At 39.0% G+C, this 24,919-nt stretch overlaps 2 protein-coding genes and 1 pseudogene across 3 annotated transcripts; 1 reads left to right on the top strand and 2 right to left on the bottom strand.

Moving 5' to 3' along the window:
- Positions 1–2,936: 2,936 nt before the first annotated feature.
- Positions 2,937–9,733, bottom strand: LOC137718083 (putative disease resistance protein At4g33300; annotated as a pseudogene).
- Positions 8,863–10,975, top strand: LOC137716863 (nucleobase-ascorbate transporter 3-like). 2 transcript variants are annotated; one of them, XM_088698859.1, is made up of 8 exons: positions 8,863–8,887; positions 8,994–9,090; positions 9,217–9,492; positions 9,858–9,916; positions 10,064–10,155; positions 10,243–10,320; positions 10,406–10,566; positions 10,672–10,975. In XM_088698859.1, exons 4-8 carry the CDS (start codon positions 9,867–9,869, stop codon positions 10,891–10,893), a joined length of 603 nt encoding a protein of 200 aa, XP_088554985.1. In that variant the 5' UTR covers positions 8,863–8,887; positions 8,994–9,090; positions 9,217–9,492; positions 9,858–9,866; the 3' UTR covers positions 10,894–10,975. The 2 variants fall into 2 exon arrangements, with proteins under 2 accessions (XP_088554985.1, XP_088554984.1); XM_088698858.1 differs by having other exon boundaries at positions 9,217–9,916.
- Positions 10,976–18,589: 7,614 nt separating this feature from the next.
- Positions 18,590–20,548, bottom strand: LOC148695327 (uncharacterized). The gene is made up of 2 exons (XM_088699256.1): positions 19,191–20,548; positions 18,590–18,870 (listed from the first exon to the last, which is right to left on the bottom strand). Exons 1-2 carry the CDS (start codon positions 20,251–20,253, stop codon positions 18,827–18,829), a joined length of 1,107 nt encoding a protein of 368 aa, XP_088555382.1. The 5' UTR covers positions 20,254–20,548; the 3' UTR covers positions 18,590–18,826.
- Positions 20,549–24,919: the final 4,371 nt, after the last annotated feature.

Genomic DNA, 24,919 nt, shown 5'->3' with positions numbered 1-24,919 from the left:
CACGAGTATTCTAATGATCTTATATAACCCCAATAACTTATTCATTGTGTAAAGTCATCTCCAACTTAAGGAGCTAAACATAGCCCTGTCTATAATTATAAGCCTGCAAAAAATTATTTTTAAATGAACAATATCAGGCCATATTCATACACCATCTTCAACCGAATTTTAAGTTTGTAATAATTTTTCAAACATTCTATCCATTTGATGTCTCCTTTAAGCCTTTGCGAAGGCTTGATGCCATTTGCTCAACCTCAGATAAAGTTGTTTTTCCATTGGGGGACTCAGTATTTTTTGAACATACTAGTTCAAAGGCCTTCACTTGATTGACAAATACCATTGATACTATCTTCAAAGATCCACCTATAAGCCTTGGAAAGAGCTTCATCTTCTTTTGGGTCCAACCTTTTATTTTTATTTTTTTTGTTTTGAGAGGTTAGGTTTACATCAGTGTAACTTCTTTATTTGTTATCAATAAAATTCCATTTTTCAAAAAAGAAAAAAAAATATTTTAGGTGAATCTTGACAATGATGATTTAAAATGAATGGATGTTATTAAGTTAGTCTAGAAGTTTAAATTAATCAGTGTTCTAAAAGTTGGTTTAGGCGGTGTCTAGGCGCTGAGCGGTAAGGTTCTGTGGCGATTTTGGACAAAACGTTCAATAAAATCCGGGAGGGTCTAGTCGGCCGCCTAGGCGGCACTAGCGGCACTAGGTGGTCTAGGCGGTGTTAGGCGAAATGCTAGTCGGAACCTAGAAACCCATAACCTTTGTGCAAAACCAGAAACCTAAAAGCTCTGTGCAAACCAAGAAGCTTTCATCTCAGACTTGAAAGTTGAAACCCAGAAGCTCTGCGCATCCTACAAACCCAAAAACTTTGAGGAACCCCAAAATTCCTAATCGCACATTCGTACACTGCACGTCATTCATCGGCCTCCAGATCAAAAGAGATACCCAACAATTTATGAAGTCAAAACAAAGAAACCCATATAGAAAGATTCAAACCCCAAAATTTAAAAACTCAGAACGATGGTTCCGAACCCAATTTTAAACTCATTAGGGTCTCTAAACTTTATTTACATTTTTTCAAATTCTCAATACATTATAAGTATATGTTTTTTCAAGTATAAATAAACACTTATTTATAAGATATTTTATAAATTTACTTAAATCTGCCAAGCTCGACTAGGCGCCCGTCTAAGTTTCGCCTAACCGCCTGGGCATTAAACCCCTGCCTACCGCCCGGCTAGCGTTTAAAATCTTTTAGAATCTTGAAATTAATCAATTATTTTTAATATTGGGTGTGGTGTAGTGTGCTAAAGTCGTATTAGGGGAAGGGGATAAGTGGGATGGATGGGACCGTGGGATGAGGGTAGACTAATTCAAACACTTAGCCTCGTTTGGCAGCTCAGATTGTACTGACTATTTCAGTTGGATAAGATAATCTGTCATCGGACAGTACTGACTATTTAATCGGGCGTTTGGTGCAGTACCAGATTAAAAAACTTTATTTATTTATTTTAAATAATGTCTATATATACTTTTTAACATAATTAACAAATTAAAGAGCATCGATCAAATCTGTTCTCAGTTAAAAAAAAATAAAAACTCAATTCATCTTGGACTTGTTTTTGTCCGTAATTCTTCCTCCTATTAATAAAAGTTGCTGCTGCACAAAGAATCAAAGATTATCATGTTCATTTACTTCCTCAAAAGGAGATTGAAGAACATTTATGGCACTGAGTTTCCCAATTTAAAACCAAATTTGGTATTAGAGCTCGTTGATTTGATCGGAAAAAACTAAAAACCACCATCTCTGATCCAGACGAAAACGTTCCCACTATGGATGTTTGCCATGAGCATCTGCAAATGCAGGTCGACATCCTATTCGTCGATTAGCCACAATTCCAACTTATTCCACCACCCAATCCCCATCCCTATCCCCATCAACCATATACAGTCGCACACCCCAAACTCTTGTTCTTTCTTTGTCGAGAGAGAGAATGAATACTGGTTGAGAAGATTGATTGGGAAAAGGATAGAGTATTCAGCAAGAGAAAGATGGAAAAAGAGCCAACTTGATTTTGTTTCCAACGACCCGACTAATAATACCAACGATTTGGAGTGTATAAGTTATCCGGCGTGCATCGTATAAAATAGGCGGAGACGCATAAATAATTCAATGCTAATTTAATACGAAATGACACCAAACATCAGATAGTATTAAATAGTACTATCCGATATCTAATACGGCATGCCAAACGAGACCTTATGTAAGCTGGAAATGGATCATCTCTAGATCCCTTCCACATAATCCATCAAATCCACCAATCAGACTGTTGAATTTGATCCAACTATTAAAGTTATTATAATTTTAAATGGGATCCTTTGTTTGTAATCGTTGGATCAAATTTCAAGAGTCCGAATTTGTTGGTTTGGTGGATTAGGTGGAAGGGATCTGGAAAGGATCCCTTTCCATGTAAGCTCAATAAAATTGGACCCAGCTGAAGTCAATCAGACGTTACAAATATTTCAAAAGTGCTTGTTCTAACTTTTGGCTTCAGGCTAAAGTGCTTGGGAAATAAGTCACTTTGTTGCTTCTTAGCCGGCTATCATCAATTGACTGTCACCAAAGAGGGCACTTCCGACGACTTTTGAAGTTTTCAAAGAAAACAGAACCACAGAAACACATGTAGAATAATCCTCTAATTTTTTATCCCTATTATTTGAATTGATATCCTCTCGGAATCTCTGTGTCTGGATCCCAAGAACAAGGAAATCCAAGTCGTTGCAAAAAACGATTCGCACCCTTAGTTTGTGTGAAGTGGACAAGTGAAATAGGCTAATGGGAGCCGCAACATTTAAAATAAGTCGTCTGGATCTCCTGATCCTTAACTGCAGACACAGAAATCTGAAAAAGATCTCAATTCCTATTACTTAACTTCATATAAACAAATGATTTACTATTTACATCAAAATCCATACAAACTAATATTGGTAATGGTGCAACAATTTGCTTATTCATCAAGCCAGTCCAGATCCAAATGTTTCTCCACCACCTGAATATGAAGCTCTGGCAATGCCTTCTCTGCGTCTCTCCACATCCAAGAAACATCCTCGTCGCACACTACACGTCGCAGAGACTGTAACGTTGCAGCGGATTTCGGTAGATTGCTAATTTGTGAACATTCCCTCATGTCAATCTTTTCCAAACTTGCTAGCTTACCAATGTCCATGGGAAGGCATCTCAAATTTACACACTGGGAAATGTCAATGTACTTCAACCGAAGTAACTCGCAAATGCTGGCCAGAAGCGTCTGCAGTGCCGGACACGCATATAGCCTCAGGATCTGTAGAGACTGCAGCTTTTCCAAATCAGCTGGAAGCTGGTATAGGCTGTGGCAGTTGGTTATGCTCAAGTTCTTGAGCAAAGGCATTGCGCATATGCACGAAGGCAGCCAGAATAAGTCATCGCAATGATCGATTGTGAGCTCTGTCAGCCGAGGAAAGGTGGATTGATCAAGGCTATTACTGATCTTGCATAGGATTATGTAGATTTTCCTCAGATTTTTCAGGAGGATGGTAGATAATTGAGGGACGGATACTTTTTCGAGCCAGAGGCTTCTCAAATTGGATAAATTTGAGAAGACTGAAAAGCCATTTAGGATGGCATTTGATGTACTTTAATTCTGATTATCAATGCCCTCAACTTTGGCATGTTTTGAATAAAAGGAGGCAAAAGGTACTCCTCGTCGGATGAAAAATTCAAAATCAGCATTTCACATTTGGGAAACTCCATCTGGAACCAGTCCATCTTGTTGGAGTAAATATGTTTTTACTTAAAATATATTTATATTTTGGTTTATCACAAACATTAAATATAAAACGTAAACTGTTATTAAAGATGGGATTCCAAGATCAAGTCTATATACATAACTTTGTCTGTTGTGATTTGTACGGTTCGGTCTTGTCCGTTTTTGAATCTTCTTTTTAATTTCCTACAGTTTTGAATCCTCATAATAATTCCCTTGATTTTTTATCATTTAGCACCCCCAATTTCTATTTTCTTATATATATTTAGATACAGAAGATAGAAAAAATTGAAATTGAAGTCATGCGATTTGCAAAAAGTAAACAAGGAAAAATTAGAAGTTTTACATAGATTGATAGCAACATATTGAAAGGGTGCAAGTTTGAAGGTTCTTCCATTGTGCGAGGAAGAACCTTATCAGAAGAAGGTTCTGGGCTATTTTATCCTGGGGACGACGTGGTGTTTGTGAACTGCTTGCACACTTGGGCAGAGCCGCGAAACGTCTTAAAGAGAGCGACTCAGTCCGCGACTCATCCCAAGAATCATTCATCACTCAAGGCTTCTATTTTTTTTTTCGGGTAACTTCATTCCTTTCTATTTCAGTTTACAACAATTTTAAGACGCATTCAATCTGCCATGCATTATAAGGCAAACTCTGCTTCTCAGGCAAATATTGTTGAAGAGCAACTGATTGCAATGATATCAGAAATCAACGTAGTTGATGGATCCGAGGGATGGTGGGTGGACAATGGTGCTTCTCGCCATGTTTGCTATGATCTTTCCCTATTCAAGACCTATTATGTGGCTCAGGGAAGAAAGGTGTTGGTGGGTGATTCGCACTCAACTGATGTTGTTGGTACTGGAGAAGTGGAGTTGAAGTTGACCTCTGGAAAAACCATGACACTGAAAGATGTGATGCACACTCCAGCAATAAGGAAGAATCTGGTCTCATATTTTCTTCTTAATAAGGCTGGATTTACTCAAACGTTTGGAGCAGATACGTATACTCTTACTAAAAATGGAGTTTTTGTGGGAAAGGGATATGCTACTCATAGAATGTTTAAATTGAATGTTGATAAAATGTCTACTTTTGCTTACATGTTGTCTTCTTTTAATACTTGGCATGCTCGACTTTGTCATATTAACAAACGCTTGGTTAAGAACATGAGTAACTTAGGTTTTTTACCCAACTTATCATTGAATGATTTTGAAAAATGTCAATATTGTAGTCAAGCTAAAATCACTAGAACTTCACATAAATCTATCAATAGAGAATCTGAACCACTTGACTTAATTCATTCTGATATCTACGAATTTGATAGAGTGTTAACTAGAAATGGAAAACGTTATTTTATTGATTGTTCGAATTACTGTTTTGTCTATCTTATGAAAAATAAAAGTGAAGCTTTTGACATGTTCAAAACTTTCTTGACTGAAGTTGAAAATCAATTTAATCGTAAGATTGAAAGATTTCGTAGTGATAAAGGATGAGAATATGAATCCACTAAATTTGTTAATTTGTTTAAGTCTAATGGAATTATTCATGAAACTACTGCTCCTTATTCTCCTGAAATGAATGGTAAAGCGGAAAGAAAAAATCGAACTCTTTGTGAATTGACTGTTGCTACTTTACTTAGTTCTGGAGCTGCTTCTTATTGGTGGGGTGAAATTGTGTTAACTGTATGTTATGTGTTAAATAGAATTCCTAACTCAAAAACGAATATTTCTCCTTATGAAATTTGGAAAAATAAGAAGCCAAATGTGTTGTATTTCAGAGCTTGGGGTTGTTTAGCTTATGTTCGTAAACCTGATCCAAAAAGATCGAAATTGGCTAGTAGAGCGTATGAATATGTTTTTATTGGTTATGCATGTAATAGCAAAGCATATAGATTTTATGATTTGAAAAACCATGTCATAATTGAGTCACTTAATGCTGATTTTTATGAGAATAAATTTCCTTTTAATCTTCGAAATAGTGGGGGTTCTAATTCTTCTAAAATTTATGAACCTACTCGCATAGAACATAGTCAATTTGCATTAGAACCTAGGAAAAGTAAAAGAGCTCGAATAGCTAAAGATGTTGGGGCTGATTTCCATGTATATAACTTACAAGAAGATCCTAATACAATTCAAGAAGCTTTAACTTCTTTAGATGCAGATTTATGGCAAGAAGCTATAAATGATGAAATGAAGTCCCTGGAGTCAAATCAAACCTGGCACTTGGTGGATCTTCCACCTGGTTGCAAAAAAATAGGTTGCAAATGGATTCTTAAAAGAAAATTAAAACCTGACAGATCAGTTGAGAAATTTAAAGCCCGACTTTTGCCAAAGGCTATAGACAAAGAGAAAATATTGATTTCTTTGATACTTATTCACCTGTGACTAGAATAAATCTATTCGTGTATTGTTTGCTTTAGCTTCTATTCATGATCTTGTTGTGCACCAAATGGATGTTAAAACAGCTTTCTTAAATGGTAAATTAGAGGAAGAAATATATATGGATCAACCATAGGGTTTTATTATTCCAGGTCAAGAAAATAAAGTTTGCAAGTTAGATTAAGTCACTTTATGGATTGAAACAGGTTCCTAAACAATGGCATGCAAAATTTGATAGTTTGGTTACTTCGAATGGTTTTAAAATAAATAAAAGTGATAAATGCATCTATTATAAGTCTGAAAGTAATATATGCACTATACTATGCCTATATGTGGATGATTTGCTTATTTTTGGTTTGAATGTTCATGTTGTGAATAATGTCAAATCTTTGTTATGTGCTAATTTTGATATGAAAGACTTAGGTGAAGCTAGTGTAATACTTGGTTTGAAAATAACTAGGTCCGAACATGGGTTTTCTTTAGATCAATCTCACTACATAGAAATTTTTTTAAGAAAGTATAATTATTTTGATTGTAAGCATGTTAAACAATCTGAGTATGCGAGTATTATTGGTAGCCTTCGTTATGCTACTGATTGCACTAGGCCTGATATATCTTATGTCGTATGAGTTTTATGCAAGTTTACTAGCAGACCTAGTTTGGAGCATTGGCATGCCATAGAGAGGCTTATGAGATACCTTAAAAGAACGATGAATTTTAGATTACACTATGAGAAGTTTCCCGCTAGCCTAGAAGGTTACAACGACGCTGATTGGAATACTCTTTCAGATGACTCTAAAGCCACTAGTGGATATATTTTTAGTATTGGTGGTGGGGCTGTGTCACGGAAGTCTAAGAAACAGACTATCTTGGCTCAGTCTGCTATGGAGTCAGAATTAATAGCGCTAGCTACGGCAAGCGAAGAAGAATGATGGTTGAGAAACTTACTGTTAGATACCCCTTTATGGGAGAAACCGATTCCAGCAATTTTGATCCATTGTGATAGCACATCGGCAATAGCTAAAGTGCAAAACCGTAATTATAACGAGAAAAGGCGACAAATATGTCGTAAGCACAACATTGTAAGAGATTACCTCTCTAATGGAGCTGTAAGAGTGGATCATATACGGTATGAAGAAAACTTAGCTGATGGACTAGCACGAGAAAAGGTTTGGAAAACCTCGAAAGGTATGGGACTAAAGCCCGTAGAAAATTGAGTCATTTGTGATAGCAACCCAACCTATCGACTAGAGATCCCAAGAAATAGGTTCAAAGGGTAATAACAAGTCACAAGTGATATGAGTGAAGTCTTGCTAATTTTAATTTGGAATATTATTCCATGTCTATCCTTAAGCAGCATGACATCCCAAAGCGTTTTTAGGTTGAGATTTTTTTTCTTTTAGTAAGGTCTATACTCTATGTTGAGTGGGATATCTAGCTACAGGAATATCCTTGATAGTCTTACCTATGTGAATGTGGAAGTGAGGCCGCTTCCTATGAAATCTTGGGCAAGTTTCTAGAGTGTTCACCATACTGGGATACAAGCACATGGCCGTAATGTGCTAGCTTTGCAAACTTCACCTTAATAAAGTTATGTGTGTGGTGTTGTCATAAATAGAGTTCAAAATTGTAAGTTACTCTAGTATAATTTGGATGACTAACACTATGTACAAGTTCAAGTTGAGAAACACCTTTACTTATGCATAGTTTAATAATATGTTGCTTAAACAAAAACAAGTGGGGATTGTTGGAGTAAATATGTTTTTATTTAAAATATATTAATATTTTGGTTTATTACAAACATTAAATATAAAACGTAAGCTGTTATTAAAGATGGGATTCCAAGATCAAGTCTATATACATAACTTTGTCCGTTGTGATTTGTATGGTTTGGTCTTGTCCCTTTTTAATCTTCTTTTTAATTTCCTACGGTTTTGAATCCTCATAATAATTCCCTTGATTTCTGATCATTTAGCACCCCCAACGTCTATTTTCTTATATATATTTAGATACAGAAGATAGAAAAAATTGAAATTGAAGTCATGCGATTTGCTAAAAGTAAATAAGGAAAAATTAGAAGTTTTACATAGATTGATAGCAACATATCAAAAGGGTGAAAGTTTGAAGGTTCTTCCATTGTGTAAGGAAGAACCTTATTAGAGTTAGGTTCTGGGTTATTTTAACCTGGGTACGACGTGGTATTTGTGAACTGCTTGCACACTTTGGGCAAAGCTGCGAAACGTCTTAAAGAGAGCGACTTAGTCCGCGACTCATCCCAAGAATTATTCACCACTCAAGGCTTCTATTTTTTTTCGGGTAACTTCGTTCCTTTCTATTTTAGTTTACAACACATCTCTTTCATTTCAACTGCATTATCGAGTGATGAATTGGTTTAAATCAGCACGAAAGTGTAAACATAATGACTAACCTCATAATCAATAAATGCAATTACTGAGACACGTTAATACTAGTATGAACTGATACAATCTTCGCATGAAATGGCTGATCTGAATCCCTCTCCCATTCTCTTGGAAGTTCAGTCTCTCTTCTTGGCATAAGCAATCGACTGCGTTCGTTCACGCTGCCATCACGGCTCAAATGAAGAGCAAGGTCCCTCAGCACATCATGTTGGTATGTACATGTATCGGGGTCCCTCAGCACATCTGAATCCCTCTCCCTTATAGCATCTGCTCCTTCCTTGGTATGTACATGTATCGGGGTCTCTCTTCTTGCGTAATAAAGTTAATAAATTCCCTTCAGAAGAATTTTTCTTTTCATAACACTTGTTATGGCTGTTTGAAATGAAGGATTAGATTCCCGTACCCGTTTCAGTGGGGTAAACGCATATTCCGAGCGAGCCATGTCTTTGGAATGATGGGAGCAGCAATTGTTACGTCTGCAGAGGTCTAAAACTGGTTCTATACACTTTTTTATGCACTTTGAAAATTTCGTAATTGATATTGATTCTCGTATCTTAAATCTGATTCTATGCTTAATCCTTGATAAAGTAAATAATATGTTTGGTTGCAGTCAACTGGAGCGTATTTTGCGGCAGCACGGCTTTCAGGTGCTACTCCCCTCCAGCAAGCGTAGTGAGCCAGAGTATTGGCTTGCAAGTAAGTAACTAACCTGAAGACGCCATGGATGAAAGCTTGGTGCGCAAAGAGTCTTCTACGTTGTACTGATCCTCAGCAATCAAACCGTATGGGGAGTTTGTGAATATTGCGTGTATCAGCAAACGCAAGGACCTTCACTTATATAGGCATGTTAACCTAATAGGCTTAACCCATCATTGAGACCTAATAGGTAACTGAATATGTCTATATCTCCTTAACCAATCAGGATTAGGAACCCCTTTAGCAAGAATAACAACTTAATAGTACATTCCTTTTGCAACCGGTAAAGTCCAAGTTAATTCCCTAATCCTAACTTGATCCTCAAGTAACTTACAATGATTGTGAGACCACAAAACCTTGTGAGAACCGGATTTTACTCCAACAGTGTAGTGAGCCAGAGTATTGGCTTGCGGGTGATTGCAAATTGTCATGCCGCTCCTTTCTCCCTCTTGCCCTCATCCTTTCCAAATTTCTGTGATACTTTAAAAGAGCGGGAAACAAACGTTGTATTTCAAAATAGTTAAAAACGATATAATTGTATGTGTTCAAATGTAGGGTGTTGGCATGCTGCCTGAAGGTATTTTTGGCGCTGCTGTCGGTACTACAGCATCCGTGTAAGAAAGCTTTTTAGCTTGACATATATGTTGATATTCCCTTTAGATAATAACGGCTTCCTAGCTATCTAAGAGTATTGGATATCAACAGAAGAAAATTTGCTTGCAAAGATTATGATTTCACTCATTTTTTGTAATATGTTGCAGCGAAAACGTTGGCCTGCTTGGATTGACACACATAGGGAGCAGAAGAGCAGTGCAGATTTCAACCACTTTCATGTTCTTCTTCTCTATATTTGGTTCGTTCTCTCCTTCCGTTAGACATGTCATGACTCATGCCTGGGTTTACTGCTTTGTGTTTGACAGTGTTAAGTTGCGTCTTTCAGGGAAGTTTGGAGCCTTTTTTGCATCAATTCCTTTGCCGATATTTGCTGCCATGTACTGTGTTTTATTTGGAATCGTCGGTGAGTGATTCTATTACCATTTCGAATCTTGTTAATACCATTCTATCACCGAAAAGTGTTTCACCTTTGTTTCCTCTATCTGCAGCTGCTGTTGGTATCACATTCATTCAGTTTGCAAATAATAATTCATTGAGAAACATCTATGTTTTGGGTCTATCCCTGTTTCTTGGGATCTCGATACCTCAATATTTTGTCTCGAACACCACCCCGAATGGTGTCGGGCCAGTCAAAACGGATGGCATATGGGTAAGTTACACATAGACACGTTACGCTAAACCCTAGACGCTCTCTCTTTCAACTATGACTTCGTTTATATAAGATTCTAAATCAACATCATTTTGATGGCTGCAGTTTGATGACATACTGAACACGATCTTCTCTTCGAGCCCAACAGTGGCGACGATCGTGGGCACGCTGCTGGATAACACGCTTCACGCCAGGCATGCGGCCAACGACAGAGGACTTGCTTGGTGGAGACCCTTCCGGAGCAGGAAAGGAGATGCTAGAAATGAGGAGTTTTATAGTCTACCTGTTAGGATACGGGAGTACATACCTACCAGATTTCTCTATTAAATAACAGAACATGTTTATAAATTGTGAGTAGATGTAATTTGTTGTGTTTAACTGTTTATGTACATGGTACATGGGTTTGTTACTAATTTAGTAGAACTATATATCCTAGAAGCCCAAAGGGCAATAAAGAAAGGAGAATTGTTCATATAATCGAAAAAGGAAAAAAAGATGAAGAGAAACTTCAGTAGGTCTTCTAAATTAGGGCGCTCTTATACTGGGTAGGATCGGTGTGGCTTCAAGCATCTCCTTCAAAGTTTCTCTCCTTCTGAGAGTTGCTAGTGAAAGAACTCGAGCTATTAAGCACATTCGACCAAAGACGCTGTTAAGCGCCTTCAGAAAGATGATCTTATGAAAGGGGAAAATAGTTTCAATCGTCTATGATGAATATAATGTTGTGATGAAAGAAATGAACTGACGTGGATTAGATTAATTGGCTAGAGAAAGGCTCATTTGGCATCCGAGTTTAGTGCCATTTTTTGTATATAAGAAGGGTTAAGAATACTTAAGTTGAAACAAAGGAAGAATGCTAGCAACCTTTTCATTTGAACATTTTTGTTCCATTTTTTTCGGCTCTCTTTCTCATCCTGCAAATTAACAGAACCATATGAAGAACCGACCTTAGTAGAAATTAACTAAGTTTTAGCAAAAAAATTACTAAGTCTGAAATCGTTTAATCATCTAATATCAAACGAATAAACGAATAAAACGGTTAAATGATTTTTGATTTATTGAATGTTTGAAAAATTCATCTTTAAAGGGCATTAAAGAATTGAAACACTTCCTATCATCAAATAACATTGCATGACGAGAATGGAACCCAGAATGTTCAAGTGAGAATGTTACTGTATCTCCTCAAATGAGATATTTAAGTAGAATAGGGACAAAGTGAAAATTGTAAATGAAGAGATAATGATATTATAAATATGATAATGAAATCCATCACTGCCAATCGTAATGACATATCGTGCCACATACATACATACATACATACATACATACATACATACATACATACATATATATATATATATATATATATTGTTCTGGACGACAATTACTACCAAAAACGACAAAATTATCAAGAAAATATTGTAATTGTTGTAGGCCTATTTGATTGAACGATCTAGGGTTTAGAGAGAGAGGTTCCGGCTATGGTTAGAGAGAAGAGAGAGTGATTTAATTGTGAGGTGTGTTTGATTCACCCCCATTGTGCCTTTATTTATAGCAGTAGGATAGGTATAAACCTTTTCCTTTAGGATTACAACATTTAATAGGTAATCTACTCCTAATAGGAATATAAGATATTTTCCCATATTCTTTAGGATTTACACAATCACATTCCTATTCTAAATATAACTGCAACACTCCCCCTTGAGTGTGTAAATACTCAACAAACCATCACATCAGATCTTCAACAAATAAGGTAGAATAGTTGATGAAGTCATCGGCACAACGGGTGATCGCAAGTCTCAAATTTAAGTGAAGTATGCATTTGTAGTAAAACTTACAAAACCTCGCTGTGGTAAAACCCAAGGCATGGGGAAAACCCACAGACTAAGGAGAAACATGAGAAGTATGCATAATGTCTAAAACAAATGTCAAACAGGACGAAAGTAGTGAACTCAACAGAGTATGATCATCCTAGGATAGGTGCCTCGTTAAAACATCGTTAGGTAGCAAAAACTCAGTGGGCAAAATGCTCCTAATCGTAGGAAAAAGAGTACATTAAGATCATGTGAGTATGCTTCTAGATACTCCCTCTGAGTTAGACATAACTTCTAAATAAGAAAACTACAAGCGATTCAACTCAGATAATTTACGCATACCGATTCCTTGGACGAGCTTCTGAAATGTAGACTTGGGTAATGACTTGGTGAAGAGATCGGCCAGGTTGTCCTGGGAACGGATTTGCTTGACTTCAATGTTCTGATGCTGCTGCTGGTGGTGTGAGTAAAAGAACTTTAGCGCTATGTGCTTGGTGTTGTCTCCCTTGATGTATCCCTTCTTCAACTGCTCAATACATGCTTCATTTTCTTCAAAGATCGTCGTAGAAAGGTCAACAACTGATGTAAGACCATTAATGCTTCGAATATATTCCATAACTTCTCTCATCCAAAAGCACTCACACGATGCTTCATGCATGGCGAAAATCTCAGCATAGTTTGACGAAGTCGCAACTAGCGTTTGCTTGGTAGACCTCCAAGATATAGCGGTGTCTCTAACGGTAAAGACATAGCCCATTTGAGAACGTGCTCTATGTGGGTCAGACAGATATCTAGCATCTGTGTAACCAACAAAGCGATAATCAATCTGAGGACCATAAGGGACAACAACACTCGGAGATTCGCAGGTATAGAACAAGCCCAAATCCGTAGTACCCTTAAGGTAGCGGAAAATGTCTTTAACACCATTCCAGTGCTTGCGTGTGGGCATATTGCTATATCTAGCTAATAGATTCACAACGAAGGAGATGTCGGGTCTAGTACACTGAGCCAAGTACAATAAAGCCCTAATTGCACTTAGGTAAGGAAATTCGGGTTCCAAAATCTCTTCCTCATCCTCATTTAGACGAAAGGGATCTCGCTTAGCATTTAGAGTCCGAACGACCATAGATGTACTCGAAGGCTTTGCTTTATACTCATTAAAACGACGCAACACCTTTTGGGTGTAGTTCGATTGATGTACTAGGATTCCATCGGAACAATGCTTGATTTCTAGGCCGAGGCAATATCGAGTTTTCCCAAGATCCTTCATCTCAAATTCTGATTTCAAGTGTGCAGCAATTTCCTCAAGCTCTGCGGGAGTCCTGATAAGGTTTAAGTCATCAACATAAACTGCAACGATTGCAAATCCAGAATGTAACTTCTTTATGAACACGCATGGGCATAATTCATTGTTCATATATCCCTGACTTGTCAAATATTCATTCAAACGGTTATACCACATCTGCCCAGATTGTTTCAATCAGTAGAGTGATTTCTTCAACCTAATTAAGAGAGTGTTCCGTGGTCTAGAACTATTTGAACCAGTCAATGGAAGTCCTTCTGGAACTTTCATATATTTCCATATCTAGATCCCTATAGAGATACGCGGTTACCACGTCCATAAGCTACATATTCAGTTTTTCGGAAACTACCAAACTAATTAGGTAACGAAACATTGTAACGTCCATTACGGGGGAATACGTCTCCTCGTAATCAATTCCAGGGCGTTGAGAGAAGCCTTGCGCTACGAGGTGTGCTTTGTATCGCACTATTTCATTCTTCTCATTACGCTTCATCACGAAAACCCACTTGTAGCCAATGGGCTTCACGCGTCGTGGTGTAGGAATGATAGGTCCAAACACTTTACGTTTCATGAACGAATTGAGTTCGACCTAGATTGCTTGTTTCTAGTTTGACCAATCTGTTCTATGTTGACATTCATCGATAGAACGTGGTTCAATATCATCGCTAAGCATGATGTTAATAGATATTAAGTACGAGAATGCGTTATCGACGATCATCTCATTCATATTCCAAACCTCATCCAATACTGCGTGGCAGACCGAAATCTTGCGATTCTCGAGAGGCCAGCATGTTTCGTCTAAAGCATCATCGTAATCTAGCATAACCTCATGTGCTGGAACAGATGAGTGAGAGATGGTTGGATTCAAACTAGGGTCACTAGTTGGTGTCATTTTCCTCTTTTGGGGTTATGAATCCTTTAAACCAAGGGGTCTACCACGCTTCAGGGTCAGAGCAAATAATTAGCTAGCCGCCAATGTACCTTGCCGCGTGGAAGGTGCAGCCTCCCCACCTTTGAGGATGGTCCGACCTTCCCAGACGGGTTGTGGATGTACATAGGGTACATCTATCCTTGCAGGTGTGTTTGTAGCGGGTATATGTGATCTTGTCACCGTTACTAAATCATTAAAAGCAACTAGCATGCTCTAAGCAATGCTCTAAAAATCTATAATTCATCGCACCTCAGTTTCAGACTGGGCAGAGCAGGGATCTAAATAAGACATAGTGGGAGCATACCACGACAATTCGCGGCGTTCTACGGGAACGTTAGCATGCTTATCTCTCCCTAACAACGGGAAGACTGTCTTATCAAAGTGACACTCCGTAAAACATGCGGTAAAGAGATCTCCTCTCAAGGGTTCTAAGTAGCAAACAATTGATGGCGAATCATAACTGACATAGATTTCCATTTTTCTCTGAGGACCCATTTTAGTACGTAGTAGTGGCGCTATTGACACATAAATGGTGCACGCAAACACCCGTAAATGCAAGATGTCAGGCTCGTATCCAGTGACCAATTGTAACGGTGAATATGGTTGAGTAGCGGTGGGCCTCAAGCAGACCAACATAGCTGCGTGCAACATTGCATAACCCCAGGCAGATATCGGTAGTTTGGTTCGCATAACCAAAGTCTGAGCTATCAATTAAAGGCGCTTTATGAAAGCTTTTGCCAGGCCATTTTGGGTGTGAACATGGGGCACAGAATATTCCACATCAATCCCTACTGACATGCAATAATCATCAAAAGTCTGTGATGTAAACTCTCCAGCGTTATCCAGTCGAATCGACCTAATCGGATAATCAGGGTGGTGAGCCCTTAGCTTAATGATTTGAGCTAGGAGTTTGGCAACAAGCAAACATGTGACGATCGTGTCAAAGCATCAACCAACACCATAACATACTTAAATGGTTCGCAGGTTGGTTGGATGGGTCCACAAATGTCCCCTTGAATCTTCTGAAGAAACTTAGGGGGGTCATGAATAATCTTTGTATAGGAAGGTTGATAAAATATGAACCTGCTAGGGTTTCGTGGGTTCTAGGGTTTAAGCCATGAGAGAGAAGTGTTGAAGATGGTTTTGTATATTTGCTTAATGAAACAATTACAAGATGAAACATATATATAGGGAAGAAAAATAACATAAGCCTAATTTTGCCTAACTTACCTATCTTGCTTGACTAACCTAACTTGCCTAACTTTGAACAAGAAAATTGACTAGCCTACCATTATTCCAACATGTTTATTTCATGCATTTTAATTGCTTAATACTCCCCCTCAAGGTGGAATGTGAATGTCAATCACACCCATCTTGCCAAGTAATGAGTGAAACATCCCTTGTCCAAGCGGCTTGGTAAATATATCAGCCAACTGTGCTCCAGTACGAACGTAGGCTGTCGTGATAACCCCTGATTGAATACGTTCACGAACAACATGGCAATCGATTTCTATGTGTTTGGTACGCTCGTGGAACACGGGATTGGCTGCTATATGAAGAGCCGCTTGATTGTCACAATGCAGTTTTGCTGGCACATGATGATCAACTCGTAAGTCAGCCAACAAGTATTTCATCCATGTAAGCTCACACGTCGCAGAGGCCATGGCACGATACTTTGCTTCTGCTGAAGATCGAGAAACGGTGGTTTGTTTCTTAGTCTTCCAAGATACCAATGCTCCTCCAAGGAATATGCAATAACCCGTGACAGATCTCCTTGTAATTGAACATCGAGCCCAATCGGCATCACAATATCCAGCCAAGATTAGGTCCCCCTTTGAAGGAAATAGAAGTCCTTGTCCAGGTGCCCCTTTCAAGTATCGCAAGAGACGATGGACTGCATCTAAATGTGGTTTTCTTGGTTGTTGCATGTATTGGCTGAGTACATGAACTGCATATGAAATTTCCGGTCTAGTGATAGTAAGGTAAATAAGTTTACCAACAAGTCTCCTATACTTCGAGGCATCATGAAGAACTTGCCCTTCCGTTGGAGATAACTTCAAATTTTCTTCCATGGGAAATTTTGCAGGTTTGGCACCCAGTAAGCCGGCTTCATCAAGAATGTCAAGCGTGTATTTCCGTTGTGAGATAGAAATACCTTGAGAGGACCTAGCCACCTCTACGCCGAGAAAGTATTTTAATGGTCCCAGATCCTTGATTCGAAACTGAGTGTGAAGAAACTGTTTGAGATCACGAATGGCCTCTTCATCATTGCCTGTGATGATTATGTCATCGACGTAGATTAGTATAGCTGTGAATGAGTGATCACGTACCTTGGTGAACAAGGAATAATCGGCCTTGGATTGTTGATACCCAGCTTGGTGTATAGCAGTGGAAAATTTGTGAAACCAGCTTCGAGAGGCTTGTTTAAGCCCATAAAGTGACTTGTTGAGTCGGCATACATTGTGCTCCCCCTGACGACGAAGACCAGGAGGCAGTTGCATATAGACTTCTTCCTCAAGATCTCCATGGAGGAAGGCATTTTGAACATCCATTTGGTGAAGAGACCAATGACGAACAGAAGCTACGGCCAAAAGACATCGGACGGTAATAAGTTTGGCAACTGGGGCGAAAGTCTCTTTGTAATCGATACCTTCACGTTGTGTAAAACCCTTGGCAACAAGGCGAGCTTTATAACGCTCGACAGACCCATCTGAATGATACTTGACCTTGTAAACCCATTTGCAACCAATAGCTCGATGCCCGGGAGGAAGACGAGTGAGAGTCCAAGTCTGATTTTGTTCCAAGGCTAGGAGTTCAGCTTGCATGGCGGCTTGCCATGCAGGATCACTATTAGCTTGCTCAAAGGTAGTGGGTTCAACAATGTTGGAAATAGCACAAGCAAAAGAACGGTGTGAAGAAGAAAGATGAGCATAAGAAACATAGTGAGATAAAGGGTAACGTGTACCTGACATGGAAGAGGAGGTGGCACTGGGAGCAAGAGAGTGTACATGATATAAATGATAGCCCTGAAGTCGTACGGAGGGTTTTGGAGGACGGTTGGAGTGGCGAATGGCAAGGGGAAGAGGGGAGGGAGCAGGCTCGGTGATGAGAGGGTCCGAGGAAGGGTTGGTGGCATGGATAGGGGGTGTGACTTGTGGTGGGTCATGCGGTGGGTCGTGTGGTGTGTCGTGGGATGGAAGGGGGATGGTAGTGGTGGTAGGGGCAGGTGAGTCGATGGTAGTATCAAGGGGAAGGGGGAGAACAACACTGTCAAGTTGGTGATCTGGGGGTTGGGAAGGAAAGGGAAAGGTGTCCTCATGAAAGGTCACATCACGGGAGGTGGAGAATTTGTGGGTAGTGAGATCATAAACACGGTACCCCTTTTGACCAAGAGGATATCCAACAAATATGCATTTCCGAGCACGTTGATCAAACTTGTGTGTGGGAGTGAGATTTGTGGCATAGCATAAGCAACCAAACACACGCAAGTGATGAAAATCTGGAGGTGTACAATGTAAAAGCTCAAATGGGGTTTTGTGATGGAGGAGTGGTGTTGGTAAGCGATTGATTAAATAACATGCCGTTTGAACACTTTCCCCCCAAAAAATTAAAGGTAAATTGGCTTGAAAACGAAGTGCTCGCCCAACATTTAAAAGATGGCGATGTTTTCTTTCAACGACCCCATTTTGTTGGGGAGTAGAAGGACAAGAAGTGTGAAACACAATACCCTTGCTATCAAAAAAGGAACGTAAAGAAATGAATTCAGCCCCATTATCTGCCCTAATTGTCTTGATCATGCGATTGAATTGTGTTTGAACCCAAGCAATAAAAGAACGTAACAACCCTTGTGTTTCAGATTTTAAACGCATAAGATGGATCCAAGTAAATCGTGAATAATCATCAACAATAGTCAAAAAATATCTAGCCCCCGAATGAGAATTGACTCGATGAGGTCCCCAAATATCACAATGTATTAAATCAAAAGGTGCTTGAGATGAAATAAAGCTTGACGGAAAAGACAAACGAGTTTGTTTAGCAAGGGGACAAATGTCACAAAAATGGCTAGAATCAAACATAATAGTTGGAACTTGCTTGGTCAAAAGTTGTAAGGGACCGGTGGAGGGATGTCCTAACCGTCGGTGCCAAAGGTTTGAATGACGGTTGACATTGTGAGCTAAATGAGGATTTTGTGTTGACGACAAGTAATAGAGCCCATTATATCGCTTGCCCAGGCCAATCGTCCTCCTCGTAGCCATGTCCTGTATCACACAAAAGGTAGGAAAGAAAATCACTATGCATTGTAGAGACTCAGTGAGTTTGCTAACGGATAACAAATAAACTTGAAATTTTGGAACATGTAACACATCATCAAGTTTAAGAAGAGGAGTTGCTTGGACGGAACCAACAGATTCTATAATGGCTTTTCCCCCATTCGGCATTTGTACATAATCACACATAGATTTCTTGTGAAGCAAGTGAGGTGAAGGAGATATATGATCCGTTGCCCCACTATCAATGATTCAATATAGGTTTTTCTGTGGTAAGGCTCCTGACATTTTAGACAGAGGTGTAAGAGTACCTGTGGCGTTTGCAAAATGGTGAGGATTACCATCCAAGTTGTTTTTCTTGAGCATGGCCATGATTTGGTTGTACTCTTCAGGAGTGAACTTGGGGCTGTCACCGTTGGTTTTATGATGGTGCTGATCCGTGACTGTGGCGACTTCACTGCCAGTCTTTATTTGATTAGCCGCAGGTTTCTTCTTGTTAGGAGGAATCATCTTTTTGCCATGGTATTTGTGCCCCGGTGGAAAGTCATTGAGATAGAAACACCGATCTACGGTATGATATTTTTTATCACAATATGAGCATTTAATAGAGGAGTTACCTCGTTGTGCATCAGATTCCCTATGGCTTGTCAAATGCATCGCATGCAAACTGTTGTTATGACGAGTGAGAGATACCTCCACTTGTTTCTCTTGTTGTAAAACAAGAGAGTATGCCTTCCGAGTGTCGGGAAGTGGCTGCATCAACAAGATTTGCCCACGTACTGCGGCATAGGACTCGTTTAATCCCATGAGAAACTGCATCACTCTTTCCTTTTCATCACGTTCATTGATCTTCTTCAAACCCCCACAAGTGCATGTTGAGGGCTCATGATAGGACATCAATTCATCCCACAATGACTTTAGTTTGGTGTAGTAGACTGAGATCGATTGTTGCTCATGTCTGTGCTCAACAATTTCTCTCTTAATTTGGTAAACACGTGAATCGTTCCCTTGAGAGAAACGATCACGCAAGTCAGCCCACACATCTGCTGCTGAAGTGTAGTAGGAAACGCTGCTTGCAATGTCTTCATGTACAGAATTCAAGATCCATGCGAGAACCATGTCATTGCATCGTTGCCACAATGCAAATTGTTTATCTGTTTCAGCAGGTGGGTCAATGGTTCCATCGACCAAACCTAGCTTGTTCTTAGCACTTAGACTGATGCGCATAGCACGGCTCCATGTGTTGTAGTTGTCTCCTTGAAGGGTTTTGGAGACCAAGATGTTCCCAGGTTGATCAGAGGGGTGTAATAAAAACGGGTTCGAGAGATCAGTAGCCATCTCTAATGGTTTTGTGTTGGTTCCTGAATCACCCATGATGACGATGTTGTTGGTTGTGGTGCGGAAGCGTTAAAGATAGGTGGGGTATTCAGAGTCACCAGAAACGGTGCTCTGATACCATGATAAAATATGAACCTGCTAGGGTTTCGTGGGTTCTAGGGTTTAAGCCATGAGAGAGAAGTGTTGAAGATGGTTTTGTATATTTGCTTAATGAAACAATTACAAGATGAAACATATATATAGGGAAGAAAAAGAACATAAGCCTAATTTTGCCTAACTTACCTATCTTGCTTGACTAACCTAACTTGCCTAACTTTGAACAAGAAAATTGACTAGCCTACCATTTCATGCATTTTAATTGCTTAATAAAGGTTGAGTATTCAACTTCCCTAAATAACATACTTTGCATGGTGGAAGTCCAACATAGGGATGTATCTTATGCCCATGTGAAGATTTAAGGATACGGCACATCATATCACGTCCAGGATGTCCCAAACCGTCATGTCAAAGCAACAAAGTGTCTTAGAACTCAGGCATAGGGCTGCCTACATTGTGGGCTTCTATGCCGCGAATGGTTATGATGTACAACCCACTCGACAAACGTTCCAACTTCTCGTGAATATGCTTCTAGCCATATTCGTACGAAGTGATACAAAGAAATTCAAAACCATGATCTTTTTTGGTTTCAAGATGATATTGATTATCTCGAATGTCTCTAAAACTCAGCAACGTTCTTCCGGAATGTGGAGAATAGAGTGTCTCCTTAATGGTCAAGATTGTACCATTAGACAACAAGATACGTGACTGTCCGTATCCTTCAATTAGGTTCGATGGGTCTGAAAAAGTTGTCAAATGAGCTTTCTTGGGTATTAAGTTAGTAAAATAGCGTCATTCACGCAAGATGGTGTGCGTGGTTGCACTATCTACCAGACAACTAACTTCCCACTAGACATACCTAGAAATAAATTGGTTGAATCGGTCACATGCATAAATATAAGTCCATTCATTCAATTAAACAATTCGAGAAAATAATATCCATTCAAATAACAATCCATAATTCAAAACAAACCAAAACCAAACAAATTATTCCAAATACTTAGAAAATTTGTTCAAAATTAAACCATAAACCTAGAAAATAGGGGGGGGGTAGGGTCGGCCACTCCTAGTGGGTTTGGCCCCTAGGGGTAAACACCCTAAAAACAAGTCTAATTTAGTCATCCATAGGAGTTGACGCCTCCTGAAAATCTGATATCTCTATTGATGTAGTTGCATTTGCCGAATGATCAACATGTGCAAAGTTAGACTCACGACGGGAATGATACTTGGTAATAGCCTCAGAGGAAGCTCGACAGATGCGTGACCAATGATCCTTTGATCCACAACAATGGCACATGTCCAGTTCAATAGAAGCGGTGTGAACGGGAGCTTTACCCTTGTTCTTGAAGTTTGGGACCTTAGGGGCAAGCGGTGGACGCTACTAGGTCACAATTCTTCCCTTAGGTGCAGCACTCTGTTAACCTTAGGCCCGTGGTGGGGCTTGTCGGCTGGTGCCACGGCCACGTCGATTCTTTCGTCATTTATGGCTGCTAGAATTAATCGCATGAGCTTCAGGCGCGGCGTTCGAGCTAGTGGGTCAAGATTGATGATTCTTCATCAAAAGCTAGTTCTGCTTTTCAGCGAGAAGTAAAACAGAGATCAAATCCAAAAGCTTGGTGAATTTTTGTGCCCTATATTGTTGTTGCAGGACAATATTGGTGGCATAGAAGGTTGAATAGGTCTTCTTCAAGGGATCTGATTCTGTTAGTTCCACTTTGCAGAATTTCAACAGTGAACGGATTCTACAAACTTCAGAGTTGTATTCAATTACTTAAAGTCCTGGAAGCGAAGATGCTGCCAGTCATGTCTTACTTCAGGCAAGTATATGTCTTTCTGGTGATCAAAACAGTCAGCCAGAGCAAGCCAGAGGATGCATGGGTCCTCCTCAGCGAGATACTCAGTCTGCAGTGCATCATGGATATGTCTTCAAATGAAGATCATTGTAGTAGCCTTCTGAGCTTCGTCAACATGTTTGTCAGCAATAGGTGTCTCGATAGTGGCTTTAATACCCTTTGCAGTTAAATTGAGCTTCACATCTTGAACCTACTTTAGATAGTTTCTTCCAGAGACTTCTAGAGCGGAGAAATCGAGCTTGTTTAAGTTCGACATGTCCCTAAAATGAAAGGAAAAAAACGTGATTAGTCATATGGTAAGCCATAGACATATATCGTAGAACATATAGGTTCTATAGACATGTATTGGTTTAATTTATGCATGAAAACTATAGGTTTCATGTGGTATGTTTTGAATGAAAACTTCGGATTTCAAAGGCATTAAATTTGAAACTACAGGTTCAATTTAGTTTTATGAACAATTAGTTCATAATGAGAGGTTCCTGCAAGAAACATAGAATGCATATACTAATTTGAATATAATGGATTTGAGGTTCTTCGGGAACTCAAGTGTGAGAGCTTCGTTACTAGGAAAGTATGTTATGGTTCAAAGTATAAAAATAAACTATTGAATCGTTAATGTCCAAAAGTGATCTTCATGTCAATAATTTTGGATTCATTATCAGATTAATGGACTGCAGGTCATTTTTAATTAATTCAATAAATTGGGCCATACGGGGTCGACTGTAGAAGGTAAATAATATTATTGGGCCGAAAATATAGCCCAAAAAATAATTGGGCCCAGGTTGGGTGCCTTGAGTAAAAGGCATAGCCCAAAAGGGCCTCGGGTTGGCTGCAGGAAAGCAGCCCACGGTGGTTGCAGGCCACGGGCTTGGGTGGGGTGGCACGGGGACAAGCCCAGCTCACACTGGCTTGTGGGCTAGCACACGGGGAGGCCTAGCGAAAGTTGGGGCCTTGGTTTTTTGCATGAGAAGCCCAGCCGCATGGCTGGCTTCAGTTGTTGTGGGCTGCTGGGCTGGGCAACACAAAACCTAGCAACCTTAAAGGTTGCAATGTGCGCAGGGAAAACCCAGCCAATATGGGTTGGTTGGATGTGCGGGCCATGGTGCAAATGGGTGAAGGGCTTCAGGCCCATCAAATTGACCCCAGGCCGAGGCCTAGTTTCAGGTTGCTTAGTGATGGTGCGGTGAGTGTGTCGCACCATATCCAATTCCTTTTTTTTTTTTTTTTTTTCTTGAAATCCCATAAGGTTTAGGAAACCCTAAATTGCTTCTAATTTAATTTTATACATTGACTCACAAATTCCACATAGCAATTTAATTGTGCGATGCATGAAACAAATATATATATATATATATATTGACAAATATATAAATATATACAATATATATATATTGAAAGGAAAATATAAACATAGAGGGGTTCATGCATCATAGGGAATGTTTTCATGCTTCGTAGACGTTTCAAATAACTTCTTTTATTTTAAACGTACCTGATTAGCAGAAAACGAAAATAAGCCTTTGAATTTTGTAGAAGATAGCCTCCTCCTATGATCTGTCAAATTCCTCAGCTTTTGGTAAGAGCATACTGATAACGTGTTGTAGACCTATTTGATTGAATGATCTAGGGTTTAGAGAGAGAGTGGGCCGGCTATGGTTAGAGAGAAGAGAGAGTGATTTAATTGTGAGGTGTGTTTGATTCACCCCATTGCGTCTTTATTTATAGTAGTAGGACAGGTAAAAACATTTCCCTTTAGGGTTACAACATTTAATAGGTAATCTACTTTTGATAGGAATATAAGATATTTTCCTATATTCCCTAAAATTTACACAATCACGTTCCTATTATAAATATGACTGCAACAGTAACCTAAATCTGCCCAAAAATATATAATATATACATACATTCATGATCCACGTAGTCTTAAGACCAAAAGTGCGAACGCCCCAAAGATGGACTATGACCGAAAACCTAGTCTGTAAATTGACTAGCAATTCACTTGGTTTGGTGGAGGTCTCTATCTCTCATGGACCCACACACGTTTTCTCTCCATTTCCTCAATACGTGTTTGCCTAATTTTGGAGATAATAGACCCTGATCATATATATTAACACATAATCATCCCTTGGCAATTAGATTTATTCAATTTTCATATGTACATGTTGACGGTTTTAACGACTGTTTTGGACTTGTCGTACAAATTCACTCAAACCAAAGAGTTTACATATTTAACAACGATTGGACCAGTAAAATGACATTTTTGTTGCTTGGTACAATAAAAAAAATAGTTAAATAATTTTTATATTATGTAAATTTTAACAACAATGATTTAAAAAATGAACGGCTGTGATTAAGTTAATCCACAAGCTTAAATTAATCTATTATTTTTCATTTTGGGAAGTGTGCTAACGTCGTATTAGGGGGAGGGGATAAGGGTAGACTAATGAAAACACTGATGTAAGCTCAATAAAATTGGACCCAGCTGAAGTCAATCAGACGTTACAAATATTTCAAAAATGCTTGTCCTAACGTTACAAATATCATCAGCTGATTGTCCTTAAAACAAAGCACCTGCAACGACTTGTGAAGTCTTCAAAGAAAACAGACCCACAGAAACACCACATGTAGAATTATCCTCTACTTTTATCCTATTATTTGAATTGACATTTTTATGTTCAAAGTTTAAGGACTAAGAAATCCGAGCGGTTGAAAAGAGATTCGGACTCTTAGTTTATGTTAGGTGGACTAGTATG

The sequence above is a fragment of the Pyrus communis genome, chromosome 8 (assembly GCF_041283825.1).
Source record: "Pyrus communis isolate YQ-2024b chromosome 8, ASM4128382v1, whole genome shotgun sequence".
NCBI lineage: Eukaryota > Viridiplantae > Streptophyta > Magnoliopsida > Rosales > Rosaceae > Pyrus > Pyrus communis.
This window is presented reverse-complemented; position numbering and strand designations above follow the sequence as displayed.